We start from the raw sequence: 21383 nt of genomic DNA, 5'->3' as shown, positions 1-21383 counted from the left end.
TGGCCCCCGATGAATTTGCGTTTGACACCCCTGTCCTATATCATCCCAAAGCCACTTTGACTTTGGTGTCAGGCCGTTTAGATTGATTTTATGGCGAAAGAGCAGGGCAAAAATGCTTTAAGACAATAAATGAAATAAACAGAGGAAGTGCAGCAGCAGTACTCAGTGGATCACAACGGGTTTTCATCTTTCTATTGAGTGAAACTGAGCCAAAATACACCCCCTGCTTTAATTTCAGTGATTTTTCAGGGAGGGAAACTGAGGCCTTCCCAGAAGTGGCAGTGTTTCTCTCGGTGGCTGACAGAGTGTCAACAAGGGGTTGTGTGTGTGGCCAATTTACAAAAGGCAGAACCTAAAAGAGGGACTGGATAGGGCTCTTTTTATGACAGAACCTCCGGCTGTTGGATGCCTCCATTATGCTGCATGAAGAAGTGCAGAGCCACTAAGGTGGCTGAGATGGAGGTGGTTGCCTGCCTTTTAAGAAGTAATGGAGAAGGAGACCAGTTTGGATTTGATATCCCGCCTTTCACTCCCTTTAAGGAGTCTCAAAGCGGCTAACATTCTCCTTTCCCTTTCTCCCCCACAACAAACACTCTGTGAGGTGAGTGGGGCTGAGAGACTTCAGAGAAGTGTGACTGGCCCAAGGTCACCCAGCATGTGGAGGAGCAGAGACGCGAACCTGGATCCCCAGATTACGAGACTACCGCTCTTAACCACTACACCACACTGGCAGTCCAACCAGGAATCTCCAAGCACATTACCATAGTAATGTCACAGACCTGCCTCCTGCCGGGAGTATCAGTTGTTATTTGCTAGTCTGTCCATAAAAGGCTAGCTCTTCAATTCTGTTACATGTTGGGGGGGGGGACCACTGCAAATCAGGCCTTAAAACTAAACCAGGAGGACCACTCAGAAAACATTGGCATGTAGTGGACTAGCAATGACATCATCTGGATGGCTCTGTTTTAAAAAAACAGAGTGAACAAGGGATTGCAATTCTGGACCAATATTGGTCAACAGGGCTAGAACGAAAACAACCAAAGTCAGTACAACAAAAACAATTCACCCTAATTCTTCTAAGTCCACTTCAGTAAGAAGGGCAAGGCACAAGCTCTCAGTTTCATCCAGCAAAGAAACATTAATACGAACTGGGCTTAAAAGAATGCCAGCATCACTGATGCAATAGTGAACTAGTTGAAGTGGGAAACATGGAAGAAAACAGTTGCCAGTTCTGTAAAGGTAAAGGTAAAGGTACCCCTGCCCGTACGGGCCAGTCTTGACAGACTCTAGGGTTGTGCGCTCATCTCACTCTATAGGCCGGGAGCCAGCGCTGTCCGCAGACACTTCTGGGTCACGTGGCCAGCGTGACAAGCTGCATCTGGCGAGCCAGCGCAGCACACGGAACGCTGTTTACCTTCCCGCTGGTAAGCGGTCCCTATTTATCTACTTGCACCCAGGGGTGCTTTCGAACTTCTAGGTTGGCAGGCGCTGGGACCGAACGATGGGAGCGCACCCCGCCGCAGGGATTCGAACCGCCGACCTTTTGATCGGCAAGTCCTAGGCACTGAGGCTTTTACCCACAGCGCCAGTTCTGTACGTCACAGGAATTCCATTATGGTAGCATAGCCAAACGGGAGACTAATGCAAGACATACACTTTTCACTGTCATACTTTCTGTATGGTTTGCAGTCCCTCTGTGCTTGTTTATTGTTACTATTTTAAAAGAAAAGTAGTATCAGTTTGCCTTTCAGATAATCTTTTGGGACTTGATTAGAAGATAAAACGTGTTGCTTTCCATGTAGCAGGCAAATGGGAGACCCACATATTTCTATTGTAAAAACCTGATAACTGGTGGTGGTGGTTGATACTGTTGTCATCAACACCATTTTTAGCCTGTCTTTCTGTCTGTAAGAAGTTTAGAATAATAATAAACAGTAAACTCTCGATAGCTAACACAAGAAAAATCAACGTTTATTTTTTTAAAAACCCACCCAAATCAATAAAAAGTATAAAAGATACAGCCAGATGAAAGCAGTGAACAGCACCCTTCAAAAGCCTGCTGAAACAAAACAGCTTTGCTTACAGACCAGCAGTGATATAACCATGTGGACTTAAATGGGGAGGGTATTCCACAAAGTAGACACCATTACCAGAAAGCCCCCTGCCCATTCTGGGTTCTTTGGCAACATCATTGGCGAAGCATAAACTTTCAGATGGGCTCCAATACTTGTTGCAAATTCTTCACCACTTCTGCCCGGTCATCCTAGTTGCTTCCTTGCCCATAAATCTCTGGGAAAAATAGGAAGTTTGGCCAGGCTGTTGTCAGCAGGAAAGGCCGTTTACATGATGTTATGTTAACCACTCACGTCAACCTTGTTTTAACAGGGGAGCAAGAGCTAAGACAGCCAGGAATTCCCTGAGAACACTGGAAACCTAGTGGATCCGTTGAAGGCTACCCCACACCTGCTCAGGCTGCAAGTCCCCAGTAGTCAAACTTTCAGGGGTTACTCTCTGCTCAGAACGTTCTTTTGCAAAATTCGGAGCCTTGACATCACCACATCCCAGTCTGCATAAGCCCCCTCAAGGTGACGGGATATCTCTGTTCCTGCTTCGTAACTCTGCCGACCGTGAAGTAAACGCCAGTTGTCAAACACTACTATTTCACCTATAAATATGACGAAGGGTGCGTTTTAGAATACAATTAGTAGTAAACATGTATAGAGTTTTTGAAAATGTGATAGACCAGGAGAAGTGAGAGACCAGGAGAAGCCCGGCCCAAGACATTTTGGCACCTGAGGTGAACCACAAAATGGTGCCTCCCTCTCTACCAGGGAAACAAGGGTGAGGGAAGATCTACATCAGGAACCGGGCGGCGGGGAGGAGGATATACATCTACATTGGGGTCTGCTGCCCCTGTGGATTCTGCCACCTGAAGCGATTACCTCATGAGTGGGTCAATCCTGCTCATAGCTGACAATGCTTTGTGTTAGTGAAGCCCCATCAAGGCATTTTTTTAAATGGATGTGGCAATGCATATATAAATAATACAAATTTATTGGTTTTTATTGCACTAGCCAAATAACATCCAAAGAAGGAAAAGAAAGGGGAACACACACACACACACACACACCAGTCGCTACATAGCTAGAGAGGAATGACAATAAAATTTTGAGCAGACCCAAGAGTAGGAATGTTGGAGAAATTCAGTGCAGTTCACATTTTTAAGGTGAATTTTCCCATTTCATGAAAAAAAATGCAAATTGGAAAAAAAATCTCTCTTTCAAAATTCACGCCTAACCTATTTTTGGTATTCAATTCTCTCATCAAGAGAATGTGTACAAAATTGTATATATTGCGGAAAATGACATAAAAATGCAAGAGAAATTCCTTGCAAAAAATGTACGTAAGTCAAAATTGCATGCAATGTGTATATTAGGAGAAATATGCACTAAAATGCTGGTGAATTCTTTTTTTTTAATTGCAACCTATTGAGGAAATGCAATGAACTGTATTTAAGACTTAAAAAAAAATGGTAAACTGAGAGAAACCACAATTGGCAGATTCTTCACTCCTGCATAAGAAATTTGCTATTCTTGCTACTGAAAGCATTTTGGCTTATTATGCAGTTACTTTACTTACCTGGTTTCATTTTGTAGATGCATTTATTATCCTTGCTGTTTAATAAATCAACATAGTCCTTGAGAGCAGCATAAAATGGCTTTACTTTCTCAGCAGGTATATCAAATACTGTGTCTCTGGTTGCATTGTTGAAGTTGATACGAATCACTTCACCTTTCTCATCCACACTGTTGAGATATATACATAGGGAGAAAAATGTGCTGTCCTGAAACTATTTCAACAGGTTTGGTGTAAGAAAACATAATTTGTATGTTATTTGAAATTGTTTCATCTTATAAGGCTCCCATAGCAGCAGTTCTTCACTACCATGCATTGCTTTACTAAGGGTTATGGTAACAAAAAGCAGAATTAAAGATATAAAGATAAATTTCTCCCCCCCCCCGCAACTCTCCCCACCAAAGTATATTACAACTTAATACATCTAATAGTACAGACTTTTTTTTTTGAAAAAGCTGTTGTTTTTTTCTTGTCCACAAGATGGCAAGCTCACTTTTTGTTACTGAAATGCTGCAAAATGATAGCTGTTGCCTGTAATTCAAGATTAAACAGCTAGGCAGTGCCATCAGTACAGGATGATATTGGTACGGTATAATCAGATGCTTCTTTGTTACTTACTCTATAATTTTTTGTTTGGACTGCATGGAGAAATCGCAGTAATCAACCCCAATATCTGTGAAGTCCACGTAGGTGGAGGTCAGGATTTGGAAGGCTTGAGGGTTTTGTTCCTTAAGCTGGTTTGCTACATGAAATCCATCCACAACTTCACTTTCTCCCCCAGTAGAAGTCTGTTTTATACAATGGAGTAACTGAATCTGTAACAAATTAATGCCACGTTATAACAGGCACCGATCTAGAAATGTCCCCTTTCATAGTCATCAGTTTATTGTTGTGGACTACATTTTTATTTTTAAAAAATCATTTCAACTCTGAATTAGCTTTGCTTTTACCTATTGCAAACACACCCTAGGCCTTCAGGGTGGGCTGGACTAGATTTTTTAAAAATTGAAAAAGATTCTGACTCAGTACAGCTTTATGCCTGTTTTCTACCAGTATTGCTCCAGTGGCAAATGGTTATAATACTTAAAATGAAATCTGGATCAGGCCTAGATCATCCATCATATGCACAGATAAGTATGTGCCATCACTTTATCTCTATTTCCTGGCAAGAGAAATGCCATTTCAGTGCAAACACAAAAACAAAAACAAAGCTGGCTAATAAAGGTAATGAATGGGCCTGCTGACCAATAGCCATTATACTGCTGCTTGATTCGATTTTTTGCAATTGCTCCTGAAAAATGTGGGGGCAATTGTATTCAGGTAGTTGCAATTACTCTAATTAAAACTGAGACACTGGGTATGTTTATGGTGCAAAAATTATGGGGAGCTTTATAAAAGACTCTTAAGTCTAATCATGCTGTAAAACGTTGGGTTAAGTGAATATAAAACTGCCTAAGCACTGATTTCTGCTCACTTGATGTTCCTACAGGTAACACTACTACCGTATTTTTCGCACCATAGGACGCACTTTTTCCCTCCTAAAAAGCAAGGGAAAATATGTGTGCGTCCTATGGAGCGAATGCAGGCTTTCGCTGAAGCCTGGAAAGTGAGAGGGGTCGGTGCGCACCGACCCCTCTCGCTCTCCAGGCTTCAGGAAGCTATCCGCTAGCCGTGGGAGACCCAGCTCTCCCACGGCTAGCGGAGCGCTGCATTAATCCCGAAGCTTGGGGCGTGCGGAGCTCAGCACGCCCCAAGCTTCTGGGTGCCGGCAAGGTCTCCGCTAGCCGTCTAGACCTTGCCGGCACCCAGAAGCTTGGGGCGCGCTGAGCTCCGCAGCCCCAAGCTTCGGGATTAGCGCTCCGCTAGCCGTGTCTAGGCTGCGGATAGCAGCCTGCTTCCCGGAGCGTCGGGCGCCCTGAAAGCAGAGCGCCCGGCGCTTCGGGAACACATCTGCAGCCTAGGCAACCCTGCGGGAGATCCCGCAGGGATGTCTAGGCTGCGGATAGCAGCCTGCTTCCCCGAGCGTCGGGCGCCCTGAAAGCAGAGCGCCCGGCGCTTCGGGAACACATCCGCAGCCTAGGCAACCCTGCGGGAGGTCCCGCAGGGATGTCTAGGCTGCGGATAGCAGCCTGCTTCCCGGAGCGTCGGGCGCCCTGAAAGCAGAGCGCCCGGCGCTTCGGGAACACATCCGCAGGGTGGGGAGCCCTGCAGGAGTTCCCCGCAAGGCTCCCCACGCTGCGGATAGCAGCCTGCCGCCCGGCAGGTGGGGCGCCCTGAAACAGAGCGCCCCTCACGCCGGGCATACACCCGCAGCGTGGGGAGCCCTGCAGGAGTTCCCCGCAAGGCTCCCCAAGCTGTGGATAGCAGCCTGCCGCCCGGTGGGCGGGGCACCCTGAATCAGAGCGCCCCGTGCGCCAGGCAGACATCAGCCGCCCCACAAGCTCGGGGGACAGCAGGGAGGCGCAGCGCCACTATCCCGCTGTTCCTCGACCTGGTTCGGTTTCCCTGACCTGCTTTTGGGGGGGAAATAAAGGGAAATTTTTCCCCTTTATTTCCCCCCCAAAAAACTAGGTGCGCCCTATGGTCCGGTGCGTCCAATCGTGCGAAAAATATGGTAATCACCTTTATCTGCAAGACTGTGGAAGGAAATCAGTGCTGTCTGCCCATGACTGCGTAATGACTGTGTGTGTCAGCTTTCATGGCTTCAATCCTTTCAAACCAGCAGGGATAGAACCCAGACCTGTCCAAATTTGGAGCTTTCCTGGAGTCCCCATTATTTACTAAGGTGGGGCATGGTATAGGAGGAAGGGGTCCAGAGGTAACAGAACCTCTGGTTAAGCCATGGAAAATGGAGTTCCATTTAGGTACTACTGTGAGAATGCACAGCAGCATCCAGCGACATGGGGAAAGTAGAGCTACGTTTTCCATTGTTCCTAGTGGCCATGCTCACTATTGCTTTCCTTGTGGCAAGGAGTTCCATGCGTGCTTTCCTCAAGAACTGACCTTTGCTCTCAAGATACTGTGACTCAGCCTTTGGGCAGAACTTGCTGATCCAGAGACTCTAAGTCAAGAAGGTTTTTAAAAATATATTTTCCTCCTTCTGAGCCCACCCCACTGTAATCACCTTCTGTAAATTCTTCTCCAGTTCTCTCTTCACACTCGGCTTATACTTTATTCCTCCTCCAGCTGCCAGTTTCTTTCATCCCTCCTCCCTATTCCTTTTACATTCACTTCTTCCCCCTATAACTGCTTTCCTTTCTTACCTCTTTCCTTTCAATACCCAGTTTATTGATTTATAACATTATTATTTGACTAATAACAATGAATGGTTAATATCTATTACATTACGTCACTTTCTAATTTCCTTCAGCACTTTCTCAGGCCCTTTCTTTCTCCTCAGAGGAGGGAGACCTCCCTTCCTCCCCTCCTTCCCAACTAGCTTTACTCAGTATGTAAGGAGTTCCTGGTGCTGGCATTGGCTCAGCCAAAAAGCCAAAGTACAGCAGGGCAGGGCAAGCAAGTGAGGAGGCACTGGGCAGGATGTGGCCCTGAGGCCCACCTTGCAGCAGCCCAAGGTTCACTGGTGAGTCTCAGCCCACCGTCTGAAAAAGACTGTTGTGAAGGTGGGGCGGGAGAAACGATATTTTTGGAGTCACTTTTTGCTACTCTTTGCAAAACATTTTGGCAACATTTCAGAAAGCATCGTAAAATTAGGCAGACTGAGAGAGTGTGTAGATGGCAGATTGCTTCCAAAAATGAAAAAAGGACAAAACAAAACACCATTTTTGTTTCCTAAAAGTATTTCTGAATTGAAAAAAGATTGTGGCTAACATCATATGGCAGTGTGTGATTCTTGGCACATGAGACAGTGAGCTAAGCTTCTCACATGAGGGATACCCCTCTGTTTCCACGCCATACCCGCTTGTACAGCATTGAAATGAATTTTCAAGGTAGCGCAGTGAAAGATCTGGCACCTCTTTAGAAGCACATGATGCTGGCCTGCTCCATTCATTAATAACATGATTGCTACAAATCGTCTGAGGGCCTTGAGCAAAAGTTTCCGACAGCATCTGTGGTCTGCACATTAATCTCCCGCCTGTGCTAATGCAGACAGAAAGGCAGAGCTTTTGTCACCATGTCATAAGTTCAGTAGGTTATTCAAGCGCTGGACAGACATGTTTTTTCCATGTTCTCCAGTGAAACGCCTTTGCTTCTCGACAAATGGATGCTTTCTTGTGGGCAAGGGAATTTGAAGGCTGTCCTGCCCCCACTGCACATTTCTCAAAGCTACAGGTGAATGCTGCGTAGCCTTTGATTTAGGAGAGTTGCTTTGTCTACATGAGCCTTCCACAACCTGGTGACGTCCAGATGTTTTGAAGTTTAACTCTCATCAGATCCCCTGGGAGACACCAGGTTGTGAAAGACTGGTCTACACCAGTGTTTCCCAAACCTGGGTCTCCAGCTGTTTTTGGACTACAACTCCCATCATCCCTAGCTAGCATGACCAGTGGTCAGGGATGATGGGAATTGTAGTACCAAAAATAGCTGGAGACCCAAGTTTGGGAAACACTGGTCTCAACACAGAGAACTTGTTGGAATCAGTATAAGCTCCACCAGAAGGTGTATTCACACTGTTCAAATTGCACTTCTGCAGACTTATTGGCAATCAACAGGGGATTATAAGACACTGTTGGATGTTGATTGTATGCAGTTGGCATGTGGCTGTGGGACCTGGTTAAGGTCACGTGAGACCACTCTAAAGATCTCTCACTTTTTCCTAGTGGGAAAGCAGTGTTCAGTGATGAAGGTGCTTGTTCCTCTGAAAACTTCTCTGCAAACAGAGCTCCATCTTCTTCTCAATCCTGTTCCAACATAGATACAGGACTACTGGCTTAGACGATATGAAGTTTCAGCTGTTGAAAAGATCTTGTAGTTGTTGCTATTGTGCAATTAATACTGTCCTCATTTTATTTACAGATGCCTCCCCATCTCTCGCAGTTTGTAAGATCTACCACCCACTATGGCATCAGAACACACAAAGCTGAATCATAATTATTTAGAATCTCAACTTCTGTTTTCTGAGGTTCTCATGGGTAGCTAACATAGTTGACCTCCAGATACGGGTGGAGTACAGTTTTCATAAGCCCAGCAAAAATGGCCAATTCTCAGGGATGATAAGAGTTTTAGTCCCTCAACATCTGGGGGCCTCATGCTGTCTACCCCTCTTGTAGATTGTTGAGAACCAACTGAAGCTGAATCCAGAAAGAATAACATAATGGGTGACAGGTTGTATGACAAACTGGTGGGATGGAATAGCATCTGGAAATAAACTTTGGTCACTGAGAATAAGGGAACAGCAGCTTGATCAATAGCTAAGTGATCTTTTCAACAACTAAATTCTGCCTGAGCTTACAAGATAATGATAGGTAGAAAAGTAAATAAAAAACATGGACAAACACAGGTTTCAGATAAGATGGTTTTGGATAGTTCCTAGTTCTCTCCTTGCCTCACTAGACAGCAACACTGCATATAGGAAAATTGCTTCCTCTTACCCCAGGTGGAAACTGAAGAACAGGGTAATCAGTATGAAAACTCAGCTTCTCAGTTGTGTAAGCCACATTGTTCGCGTCCGCTTTGTCTTGAACTTGCCATGTGGGCCTTTATAATGAGCAAGAAAGAAAAAACAGAGTGGTTGGAGAAAAATGTAATAATCTACCTGTAAATCTGGCTACTTAAAAAAATTGGCGGGTCATAAAATGTGAGTCACCATTTTTATGAGATGACTATTTTAGAACCACCGGGACAAGAGGGGAAAGGGTTAAAGCTCTCTTCCCTGCTAGCTATAATCTTGATAATTACCAGTTCCCCAGCAGCTCCTATTTGCATTTACGCAGTTAATGTCATGGCTAGAAGAGACATTCCTCAGTCTCTCTTGCATAGAAGGGAATACTTTTTAACATCACACTTGTTGATATGCTGTTTCTGGAAGTACTTATAAGTTCATTTTCATTAAGCGGTTAAAACTGATCAATCTAATCAATTGATTGTCTAAACACCAAAGCTTTAAGCATTATAAGCGCTCACTTGGAGTGTCTAGATGCCCTGCATTTTTCAGTGAAATTTAAGTTTTGATATTGCTTGGGACATCAAAGGGCTTCTTTACAAAACTTGCCTTTCAGGATAAAACAAATGCGCCAATCAAAAATATTGAGCTATATACACATCTCATTCATTCCCCTTCCAAGGTAAGAGCAGGCTGCACAATTTATGCTCCCTATTTCCCTCTGCATTTCCCAAGATTAATGAACTAACATGAACAAGAAAGAGTGCCTTTGCTGGCAACAGGGACAAGATTAAACAGGGTGAAATGGTTGAAATACAAGGGAACGCAGAAGACGACAACATATTGCAATGCAGCCAAAATATGAAGCAGAGGCCAAGACCGAAAACCACATTCTCTGGTTCAAATAAACTTTGGGTGATGGAATCCCGTCAATATCAAAAGCATAATACATAGATCAGACATTGTTTAGGAAGTGCCTGTCAATATATGCAACACATGTCGTAGCTCAAGAAAACAATTTAAAAGGAAATATTTAACATATATTTGGTGTAGAACCAATATTCAAGACATTGCCCACTGAAAACAGAGAGAATGTTTATTTTATATCACACCTCAACTAAATATCTGTTATTATTTATCTGTTGTTATGTGTTTAAGGATTTGAGTCAGACCTAAAATCTGCAAGCAGAAATTCTAGAAAGATGTGAATGGTAGTCACAAGACTATTTAAATGTCATGGGGAACGCCATATGATTGTATGGTACATTATGTACTCAAGAGAGTGTGAGCTCAATTCTGAAATATGACAACCTCAACCACATTTCCACCCTGCTCAATTTGTATTATGTCATCTGGGCTTGATGGTACGTTTGGCCTCTTTAATTAAAAAGGCTCCAAAACAATTTACTGGTTCCCAAGAAATTTAACCCTTGTGACTTGGTTGCTTCTGAGGAAAGCTATTTAAAGAGGGTGATAGCTTTCTTTTGTTTTGTTTAATCTGCTTGCATCCCGTGCAATTAATGCACTGGAACATTACACCCATGCTGGGGGATACAAAATCAAATGCAGCCCAATACAAACTTGGAAGATTAACAGAGGAAGCTGTAACTAAGAGGCAAGGAACCCAAAGTAAAGATGCTTGAAGAAAAGAGGAATGAAGTAATGGAGGATACAGGAGTTGAAGGAGGAGGTTGGAGGACCCAAGGAGAAAGGAAAACTCCATATTAGAGGGCTGAATAATGCTGGTTCGTCGTGGGTGAAACACCAAGATGTAATTCTGGGGGATATTTTCTTCCAAGGCAGTTGCTTTTTCCTGTATCCTAATGCTACTTATCATGGGTGCTGTAAGTCAGGATCATTTAAAGTCATCTAGTAGTGTTGTGTTGGGCATCATATGATCTCTCTCTCTCTTTGTGAGCAACAGATGATGATTATTATTTTTCTATCTTACAGGAGTAGCTCCAACAAGAAGGTACATGAATGCATCACTTATTGTACTTTCACCCTCTTCTGCACAGAATGAACTGGCTCTCAAGATGACCAATGATAAAGTGCAATATATAATGTGTCCCATATGTTTTTTTAAAAATACAAACAGCAGAAAGATCCACAGATATGCTTTGTTTATTGCCCTATTTGTATCATTGTTTACTTTTATATATGCTTCCAGAGTACATCATAGTTTATTTTTGTATCTGTGAGTCTGTTTTTTCTTGTCTAAAGATGATCAGCCAGATCTTCCTTGCAAGTATGATTTATTGTATAGCAACTTGTTTTGATTTTTGAAATTTAGGAACCCAAATCTTGGGTTTTGCTTAAGCATGCTATCAAACACAGGTCTTCAACTGGTGTTGGCCTGAAAAAAGGTGAATGGCAACAGGAGCACTGCCACTGTGCAAAAGTTGTCCACGGGTCTGCTAGGCTATAAAGGCAACATTTCACAGTTGGCTTCTATCTCTGTCCCTTTTCTTTGGCGCAGAGGGGCAAAGTCATCTCCAAGAACCAGCTTTTATTATCCACACAGGCCCCTGATTTCATCATGTATCCGGGACTCAAGTTCTCTGGCCTAACAATTACTTGTATCTAAAGTGCTTGTAAAATTTAACTACAATTCCACAGATCGGGAGGGTATGTTTTAAAATAATTCTTTAATTTTCCCCCTTTGACTTTTTTTCATTTTTAAAAAAGACAGTTCATTTGATCCACGTTGAAATTTGGCTGTGCTAAACTTTCCCTTTCTACAAATTTGCCAGCCTAATTAAATATGCAATTTATAGATTAGCAACTGCACAGTGGATGTGCCATAAAAGAGTGCATATCCATTGTCAATGTTTGTTTAGTTGGTCACCGGGACTAATTATCTGTTCTTTTTTCATACATTCTGGAAATGGCAACATCCCAGATTTTATTTGTTGTTGTCAATGAGCAGATAATTTCAGCCTAGCGAGAGGAAGGTTTTGTTGTTTTCCTTCAGTCATTCTCTTAGTACTTGGCTGAAACATTTACTTCCTCTGTCTTCATTAGCAAGCGACCGACTAACGAGAGAGAAGGATCTCCTCCACTCTTCTCAGCATCAGAGTTGGATGGCCCTATCTCCTCCATCCACACCATACTATGCTTAGCCAATCCTGCATACACCAATACAGTATTCATGTGGTCTTGTACAAAAACATTATCAGGGGGAAGCAAATCATTGCTGCTTCTGGAAGGAATGTAACTCTTCTAGCCAAGCCTTAGGAGTATTTTTCTTTCTTCTGTTTATTTTAAATAGCTTCATCCGTAGAAGGGAGAGACATTTGTTGTTTATCACACTGTTAACTCTCTAAAGGAGATGCTAAAAATAAAAGAGATGTTTAGCTGGAATTGTTATTATCCGAGAGGCGGAAAACATGAAAGGTATTCTTTGGCTCCTTCTCCCCGATGTTCTGGATTTTGTGGCTAAAATAGTAAAATCTTTAACTAACAGAAATGGCAAAATTACAGATGGTAACATTCAAATGTGGCATGCCTTTTCTCCTCTGCTTCCCCCCACCCTATTTACAAGTCATCAGAGAGAATCAATCATCAGAACTGTAGATATTAATGATGGTTGTACAAACGTTTGTGTTGCAACAGATTTGCCTTAGGATTTGTGCAACTTTTAATGCAAGCGTAACTCTGTGATCATCATCTGAGGTCCTTCTTCATGCACCTACTCCACAAAAGGGCTGGAGGGTGGCAACCTGAGAATGGGGCTTTGCGGTAGTGGCTTCTCGTTTGTAGAATGCTTTCTTCAGGGAGGCTGTGACGTTAACATATATGAGAGAGTGCTGGAGGGGAAATAGTTAAATAGGTTGCACAGACAGGACCCAGGGGGGTGGAGTCAGTGGGTCTATAAAGGAGTCCTGGGAGGAGTTCTGGGAGGAGTTCGTTGGGAGTTGTGGGTGGGTAGTTGGTTGGATTTCATGGGTTGGCTGGTTGGGAAAGGCAGTTGGTAATAGAGATACAGTTAGGGCAGTTGGTCCTTGAGTGTGGGGAGGTAGCAGAGATAAGAGAGAGGAACATAAGACTAAGAAAGTAAAGAGGAACACCGTTTGGTATGCTGTAAAAGTTTTGTTTTATGTCTGAAATAAAATACACTCTTCTTTATTAATTGAAATGCTGACTGAGACTGAAGTGATTTTACCAGGGAGGACCTGGTTGGTGGCAGTGGATTAGTGGTGTACGGGTCAATAGACTGTGAGACGACTGGGGGCTCCGTACGAATGCCACAGAGGCTGATCTGACACCTTTCTTACCTATCTTACAAGGGCCTGTTGATTGGCAAAAAGTAGACCATGACAACTGAATAGGCTAGGGCAGCTGCGGAGAACCTATGGCCTTTCAGATATTACTGAACTACAACTCCCATCCTCCTGGGCCACTGGCCATGGTAACTGTGGCTGATGGGAATTGCAGTTCAGCAACATTTGGAGGGCCAAATGTTCCCCGTTCCTGGCCTAGGGTCAGAAGGCCAAATTGTTGAGACTGTTAGGGATCCACTAGTCTGAATTAGGAATGTCTAAATGATAACATTTTCATGCCAACCATTTTCTAGTGTGGTAGAGAGCTTTGAGCTTAGGACAGTGTTTCACAAACTTTTCTCTCTGGGCCATTTTCAGAATAAAAATTTGCTCGCGACCACCAAATTTCTTGATAAGAAATACATTGGAAAACAAAAATAAGTAACTTCTAGCAGTGCTTGATTTATATCATAGAACACAGCTATGTTAGAATATGATCATGGGACATCCCAAAAGTATAAATTCAGCTACATGAATTATCTGCAAACTATAATTATACATATGTCTCTTACATGTGTACTTTAAGTATGTATACAAACTCAATGAGAGGTGTGAGCTTGCTTTTGCCAGGTAATCTCATTTATATTAGGTATAATTTGGGACAAACTGTCATCTCCTCACCAACAAAAGGAAGCCTTTCTCTTTTCTGATCTTTCATATTTGTCAAAATTGAAAATCCCTGTTCATAACAATACAACATGGAGAACTGTAGAAGAATAGCCAATGCTATTGAAGAGAGGCATGGATACTTTCTGGTTGTATATCCCCAAAAAATATTACTATACTATACCACACGGAAATGTTTAAATGTTTCTTTGATTGTCCATGAATCTTCCTGCCAAATAATTGCACTAGTTGCTGGTTCAGTTCAGGACCAGGCCCCATTTAAAGCACTCTGCTGAATTTTAAAGCAGTTTGGGACCAGGTTACCTGAAGGACACATTTATCTGCACTCTAAGTTCAACCTTCAAGGCCCTACTTGTATGTCCCTACTTGGGTAAGTGCAATCAGTTTGGTAGGCAAAAGGGACAGGACAGTGGTGTCCCCAGGACTGTGAGACTATATTTCAGCTGAAATTTGTAATGCCTTATCTTTTCAGGCCTTTAAATGGGCCCCTAAACTAAAGTTACCAGACGTCCCCGTTTCCCGGGGACAGTCCCTGGATTTACAAATCAGTCCCCTGACAAAATCCTATCATTCCTACTGAAGTTGAAAAGTGTCCCCGGATTCATTGAAAAAAAATCTGGTAACCTTACGGCCTAAACTGCCTTCTCTTAAATAAGGATTTCATTGGTTTGCTGCATAAATTTCCCTGAATTTCTGGAACTGCTATAAATTTGTATAATTTTATCATTCTAACCGGATTGAACGTTTTGTGATTAGATGATAGAATGGGGGGAAACAGTACACAACAGAAACTAAGGTGCAAAACCTTGCATTTCCGTCATCTCTGTAAAATATCTTGCTAGAATCTTGTACCACTGACTCTATCACTATGGAGAAAAATTAAAGCAAACTCATTCTGTGCCAGTGTATTGTATACTTGAAACAACTGGCAGGAAAGCTTTTGCACCACATAAATTTCTCTGGCTACATAACTATCACTAATGCAAAGAAAATGCTGAATTGATAGTAAAAGAATAAATTAATATCTCTCTACTCCCACCCCTGGAGTGATGTCAAGCAGCAATATGGGTCATAAATCTGACAAGAGCAAGCATATGTAAAAGCTTTAGCTTACCCATAAAATGTGAGGCGAAGGAATCCAATACGTTGCCCAAGTTTAAGCAGCTCTCCCTGTCTGCTGGCAGCTCCTGTTAAGAGCACGATCCCTGTCCTTTTAAGGGTGACCAGCCACTTGTATGCACTTTCATCACTGTGCAAGACCTCTTCAAAGGCCATAGTTGGCAGCTGAAGATCAGAACCCCAGTATTGACGTTCTGTAAAAGACACATTAAGAAAAGGAAACACATAAAGAAATATTAATGATTATTAGATTGTTAATGAGAAGTACTAATAGAGAGGTAGAGGGACCCCTGACCATTAGGTCCAGTCATGGCCGACTCTGGGGTTGCGGCGCTCGTCTCGCTTTATTGGCTGAGGGAGCCGGCATACAGCTTCCGGCTCATGTGGCCAGCATGACTAAGCCGCTTCTGGCAAACCAGAGCAGATCACGGAAACACCGTTTACCTTCCCGCCGGAGCAGTACCTATTTATCTACTTGCACTTTGATGTGCTTTCGAACTGCTAGGTGGGCAGGAGCTACTAATATAAGTACTAATTAATGAGAAGTATTAATAATATCTACTTATTACACTGTTACAAACTGGAGTCTATCATTAGGACACACAAAGCTGAACAACTCCATTTAAAAGAGGACTCTTTCAACCCCTCACAGTGCCGTTGTAGCATTTTGTTAGCCTTGCATGAAAACAATGCAGCCAATCTTTTTTTCTATGGCTTCCAAAGGGCATCTGCATCTGCCAAAGGGGAAAACGTTCCTCATTGTTAATGCATAGGGGATACTAAGTTCAAAAAGTAACCCCTGGGACATTTCCCAGGAAAGGACTTTGCTCTTTTACAGTGTGTACAGAATGCTGCCTATTGTATAAACAGACACAAGCTTTAAAAGCAATTCTAAGAAGCCATTTGCCTCTTGCGTTATGAACCCACCCAACTAAAACCCATCCAGTCTAGCTGAAGATATTTTTCTTTGTGTGTGCAGCACTCCAAATCTGCCTTGTCTCAGATGTTTGCAAGCTGAAGGTTTTCAAGCACTAAGTTAAGACGCAAGATGCTCCAGGTTCAGCCACTGTTACTGGAGCACAGGGAATGGAGGGGCTCAAAGAGCCTGTCTTCATGCTCTGCCTATATGCACCCCAAAGCATCTGGATTGTCATTGTTGCAGACAGGATGCTGGATTAAAAATGGACCCTTCACCTGATCAGGCAGTGCTCTTTTTATGCTCCCATGGAGCAAAACCCATGCACTTTCCCAGTTATTATTGTCTACTTTACTTTCAGCGATGCATGTGATGATCCAAGATTTCCACTGGAATTCTTGGTTTACCATCAGATGGTCTAAAATTACTACTGGATCATGAATGGAAGAAAAGAGCCTTTACTGCAACTATCTATACAGCAGTAGCATAATGCAAGCAAAGATACACAGACCCAACAGAAGCAAACAAGCTAATTATGAGCGCACTGTGTGTGGGTGTGCCAGCACATAAGTACATACAGACGCCCCAAATGACTTGACTTCATTGCAAATTTTTCTCTTTTCCATTTGAGGAATTGATCTATAATAAATTCAGGCAGCCAAGGAAACTTGCTAAGCATCCTTTGCCAATTACTTGATTGCTAAGCAGTTAGATTATGACAGGGGAAACATATTTCCTACTGGTCTTCAGGAGAAATGAAGGACAAATTAAGACATGGCAGGGCAGTTATAGTTGCCTTAGTCATGCATTGGGTGAAGATTAAGCCATTCTCCATTTACAGTGAAATCAAAGCACATGGACTCTCCCCACTCCCGTTGTGCTGGCTCCTCATGGTTTGTCAAGCCCAAATACCTCTTCTCTCAACCTGACTCTGATACCAGAACTGATCTTGATTGGGAGGAAAAGACTTGCATGGCAGACTGGAGGGGAAGTATGGGGTGGGCGATTCACTCCCCTGACTTGCACTCCCACCTCCTTCTTTATACATGAATGGAGCAGGCAATAATAATAATAATAATAATAATAATAATAATAATAATAATAATAATAATAATAATTATTTTATACTCCACCCATCTGTCTGGGTTTCCCCAGCCACTCTGGGCTGCTTCCAACAAAAGATTAAAAATAAATTAAACCATCAGTCGTTAAAAACTTCCCTAAACAGGGCTGCCTTCAGATGTCTTCTAAACGATGGGAGGGCCTTTCACAGGGCAGGCGCCACTACCGAAAAGGCCCTCTGCCTGGTTCCCTGTAACTTCGCTTCTCATAGTGAGGGAACCTCCTGAAAGCCCTCAGCGCTGGACCTCAGTGTCCAGGCAGGACGATGGGGGTGGAGATGCTCCTTTAGGTATACTAGGCTGAGGTTGTTTAGGGCTTTAAAGGTCAGCACCAGTACTCTGAATTGTGCTTGGAAACGTACTGGGAGCCAATGTAGGTCTTTCAAGACCTTTTAATTTAACTATTATGGCTGTCCCCAGGGGAAATGCTGATTGGCCCAGGATCCCCCCCACACATGGAAAAGCTCTGTGAGCATACATCAGAATGCATATAGACCTCTCTTTTGCAATTACTGAATATGTATCAGACGGGGAGTGTGGCACATAACCAGGCTTAGGAACACTTGCCCTGTCATATCGTGCAAAATAATAAGTATGAAAATGGTGTCTTCTGCTTCTTGTAAAAGTAAAAAAAAATTATTGAGTTAAACTAGTTGAAGCAGATGAAAGACTAAGGAAAAGGAAATTAATTAAAATGACCCCACTATTCATGGAAATTTCCCAAAGGATCATCTCAGAGCCGGTCACTGAAAAGATGATCCACAATGAAAAAAATGTGTTTCAAGGATGTAGGAAACTACCCTGGATTATTAAAAAAGAAAAGAAAAAACCCTTAAATGACAATGGCTGTCACTTTTGAAATAGCTATTCCAAGCTGCCATGTGGAAAAGCTAAAGGAAGGCTCTAAGAACCATCTGCTTAAAATTGCTTAAAAGTAGAACCTTTCTAATCACAAAATTAATAATTACCCCCTGCTAAAAAGCAGAGTTTGCACTGCACATACGAACACCTTGCAAAATATTATCTGCTTGTTATCATCACTATCCTCTTGCCAAGCCAAATAAGATTAAATAATTAAGGATATTCTGTGAGTTCATTCAACTAAACAACAAGGAAAGACATCATTTAACATTCCAACTGCTACTGAGAAGTTAGAGTTTGTGAGGACTCAGAGTGGTGGTTTGTAACCTACTGTGAATGGCTCCTCCCACTCCCTACTCCAGCTCCTACCCCTTGTGCTGGGGCAGGGGTGCCAACTTGAATAAAATATGGAGAGGGGCAGGTAAGGCCTGTCCAGCATAATCAATCACAAGATGTGGTGCACATATACCATTTGAATGGCAATACCCATCAACTGGGGTAGGAGGGCTCAAATATTTTATTGGGGGGGACACAAAGGGACCTTGGCCCCTAGGAGTTGGCTTCTAAGCTCTGGGGCAAGGGACCTTCTCTCAGCCCCTTGCCTGCCCTGGGATCTTCCCCAAACTCAGACCCAACAGCCCTCAATGCACTCAAACCACCTCCTTGGAACCTCAATCCAGTTCTCTGCCTTGCTTGCATGTTCAGAAGACAACCTACAGACAAGTGGAAAATCCACAGCTGAACTACGTGGCTGGACCTTTTCTGCAGAACATTCCTAAATCTACAAATGCTGTGGCAGAAGAAAATGGTCTCCAGTTCAATTATTAAAGGTAGCTATTAAACCCAAGTTCTGTTTGGGAAAACAGACCAGCAGCAATAACTCTGCAGGCGTTGTTCGAGCCCACCATAAACTTAAAAGTGGTGGGTACTCAAGATTTTAAAGTTAACTTGGTTATTTATTTCACATGCTGTTTCTTGTGGCAGGTATGCATCTCAGTGTAGTCAGCAAAAGCTGCCCCGAGCCGACGACTGCAAGTAGTAAGAACAATTTTCTCCATTTGCAAGGTTTGCACTTTCCAACCACAGCTAGCATGTCTGATTCCTCTGGCTTAAGCCTGTTAGAGGGAGAGTCCAAGAAACACAACACACACATCCTAATGTAAACCATCCACACAAACCATCTTTCTATCTGACTTTGTGTTTCTAAGAAGCTGCGGCATGACTGACAAGTTGCTGATTCCCCCCCAAAATATTCCTAAAATGAAGAAAACACAGTGTGGTCCCTGAGGAGAAATGTAATCACACCTTATTAAATTCCTTAGCAAATCTGCTCCACACACATTTTGCTTAGTGCTGGACTCAATAAACCGTGGTTGCTTCATTATAAACAAAGAATGGCTCTTCATGAGGGGAACAGAAAGTTGCTTCACAGATTAAGCCACCCTGACAGTAATAATTAAATTACAAAGCAAATCCAATAAAAGATAAATGTGTTTGCCTGATGCATAAGTCCTGTGAAAATTGATGGGTTCCACTGTATGCTTTATTTTCTAGTTTTTCTTGTCTTCCCTTATTTTTTTGATTTGGCTCCTAAGGTCCCAGGAGCAGAAGCCCATTCAATGGGATGCTTCCGCTGGTGGGAAGGGAAATTATTTTCATAGATTCCACCTTCTCCCTGCAGTTGCTTGAAGACTTACTCCAGAGCACTTGAGGACCCTCCAGAAGAGCATGTGTGGCTACAGGGAAAAGAGGAATGAGTGAAAATCACCTCCTTTCTCCTTCCATGAGATGGAGCCTTAGCTGGATCAAAGTCTCTTCCACAAAGCCATTGTAACAAGGAGAGTTGGTTAGGCTTAGATCTGTAGTCCTCTCCACTACTGAAAAGGGACCCAGCCCAAGACATTTTGTGGCCTGAGGTGAAGGACAAGATGGCCTCTTCTTCCAATCCATGTACAGAACCTGACAACTGGTAGCTGAATATTACTTTAACACCGATGACAGGTTAGCTTCCATTCTCTACACCAAAGGGTAGCAGGCTAGTTTAGAGATAGCAGGCACAAGCAGCTCTGTCTTTCAACACCTCACCTTACTACTACTTATTACCACCACCACTCTTGGGTAAAGTTGTATTCATTTTCTTGGCCATTCTTTGTTTGCAAGCGCTCTACAAAATGAAAAATTACTACCTGGAAATGAGGGAAGAAGTGGTTACATCATTATGTCCATACTGTGACATTTCTAACACTCATGTATTATCGCTTAGAATGTTTCTATAAAAAGGGGCATAATTTTCTTGACTGGTGACTGAAAGGCTCCCACACTGAGCACTGACTGTGATATACCAGGCATTGTTCACTCATTTTTAACAGGGAATCCGCATGTGTTTCTTCTCCATTTTTCCAGACTTCAGAAAATCCAACTTCATTTTTTAACTCTATGATCCCAAGTGTTGATGACCTTTTGCACTGTCATTCTGGCCTGTATTGATTCCTCTGGCCATTTGCTTCTCATTTAACTGTTTTTCCTCTTGAGGAACCTTTAATCATTCCTTTTCGAATTAGCATTATTTTTGTATCTGCTTCAGATACTGCTGTATTTTTGTATTTTCTGCCCCACCCCCAATGGCAGTGCAGGCATAACCATCACAGAAAGCGCATTGAAAGAAGATTGTACAACAAAATTATATCATCCCCTCCAAAAAAGCAACAACAGTTGGGGCTGGAGAAAGGGGACTGTCCATTTGGCTGCAAAGTGTTAGAAGCAGGAAACAGACTTACAATTCCACTTCCAGATTAAAGCAGAACAGTGATGACTGGAGGCTGCTAAATGGGTGCACATCTTGAACAAACATTAACAACAATAAAAATCATAATAGTTGAATCTGCAGCTATTTTCCAACAGCAGAGAAGAATAAAAAACACAGCTCACACAAACATCCATTGTAGCTAGCCTAAACAAAATGTCTCAACAGCATGCCTCAATGGGCCAAGCGCTTCAAAATCTGGCAAATGACAAATGTTAACCAATTCCATAGACACAGGCTGAATGCAACAGAAAGTCATGATAGCACCTGAGTGGCTGACAGGGTTCATAGGAATTCTGCAGATATTCTTCTAGAGAATGGAAATTCACCATCCAGCATGGAAAGCGTTAAAGATGATTATCTTTCAGATTTACAAACACTTTTATTGAAAATAACTCAGCAACTTTTTTTGAAA

The 21383-nt window shown here is 42.7% G+C and overlaps 1 protein-coding gene across 2 annotated transcripts in view; it reads right to left on the bottom strand.

The window, feature by feature from the left end:
* Nucleotides 1–2006: 2006 nt before the first annotated feature.
* The window catches only part of BBOX1 (gamma-butyrobetaine hydroxylase 1), a 38284-nt gene continuing 18907 nt past the window's right edge, over nt 2007–21383 (bottom strand). For both annotated transcript variants that reach the window (XM_053389480.1, XM_053389471.1), the window contains exons 4-8: nt 15263–15461; nt 9189–9294; nt 4255–4451; nt 3640–3806; nt 2007–2665 (exon numbers count right to left, since the gene is read on the bottom strand). In XM_053389480.1, the coding sequence (XP_053245455.1) occupies nt 2505–2665; nt 3640–3806; nt 4255–4451; nt 9189–9294; nt 15263–15461 (830 nt within the window). In that variant the 3' untranslated portion in view covers nt 2007–2504. The remainder of the gene's footprint in view (nt 2666–3639; nt 3807–4254; nt 4452–9188; nt 9295–15262; nt 15462–21383) is intronic.

The sequence above is a fragment of the Podarcis raffonei genome, chromosome 1 (assembly GCF_027172205.1).
Source record: "Podarcis raffonei isolate rPodRaf1 chromosome 1, rPodRaf1.pri, whole genome shotgun sequence".
Lineage (NCBI taxonomy): Eukaryota > Metazoa > Chordata > Lepidosauria > Squamata > Lacertidae > Podarcis > Podarcis raffonei.
Note: the sequence above shows the minus strand (reverse complement) of the source record. Positions and strands in the feature narration are given on the sequence as shown.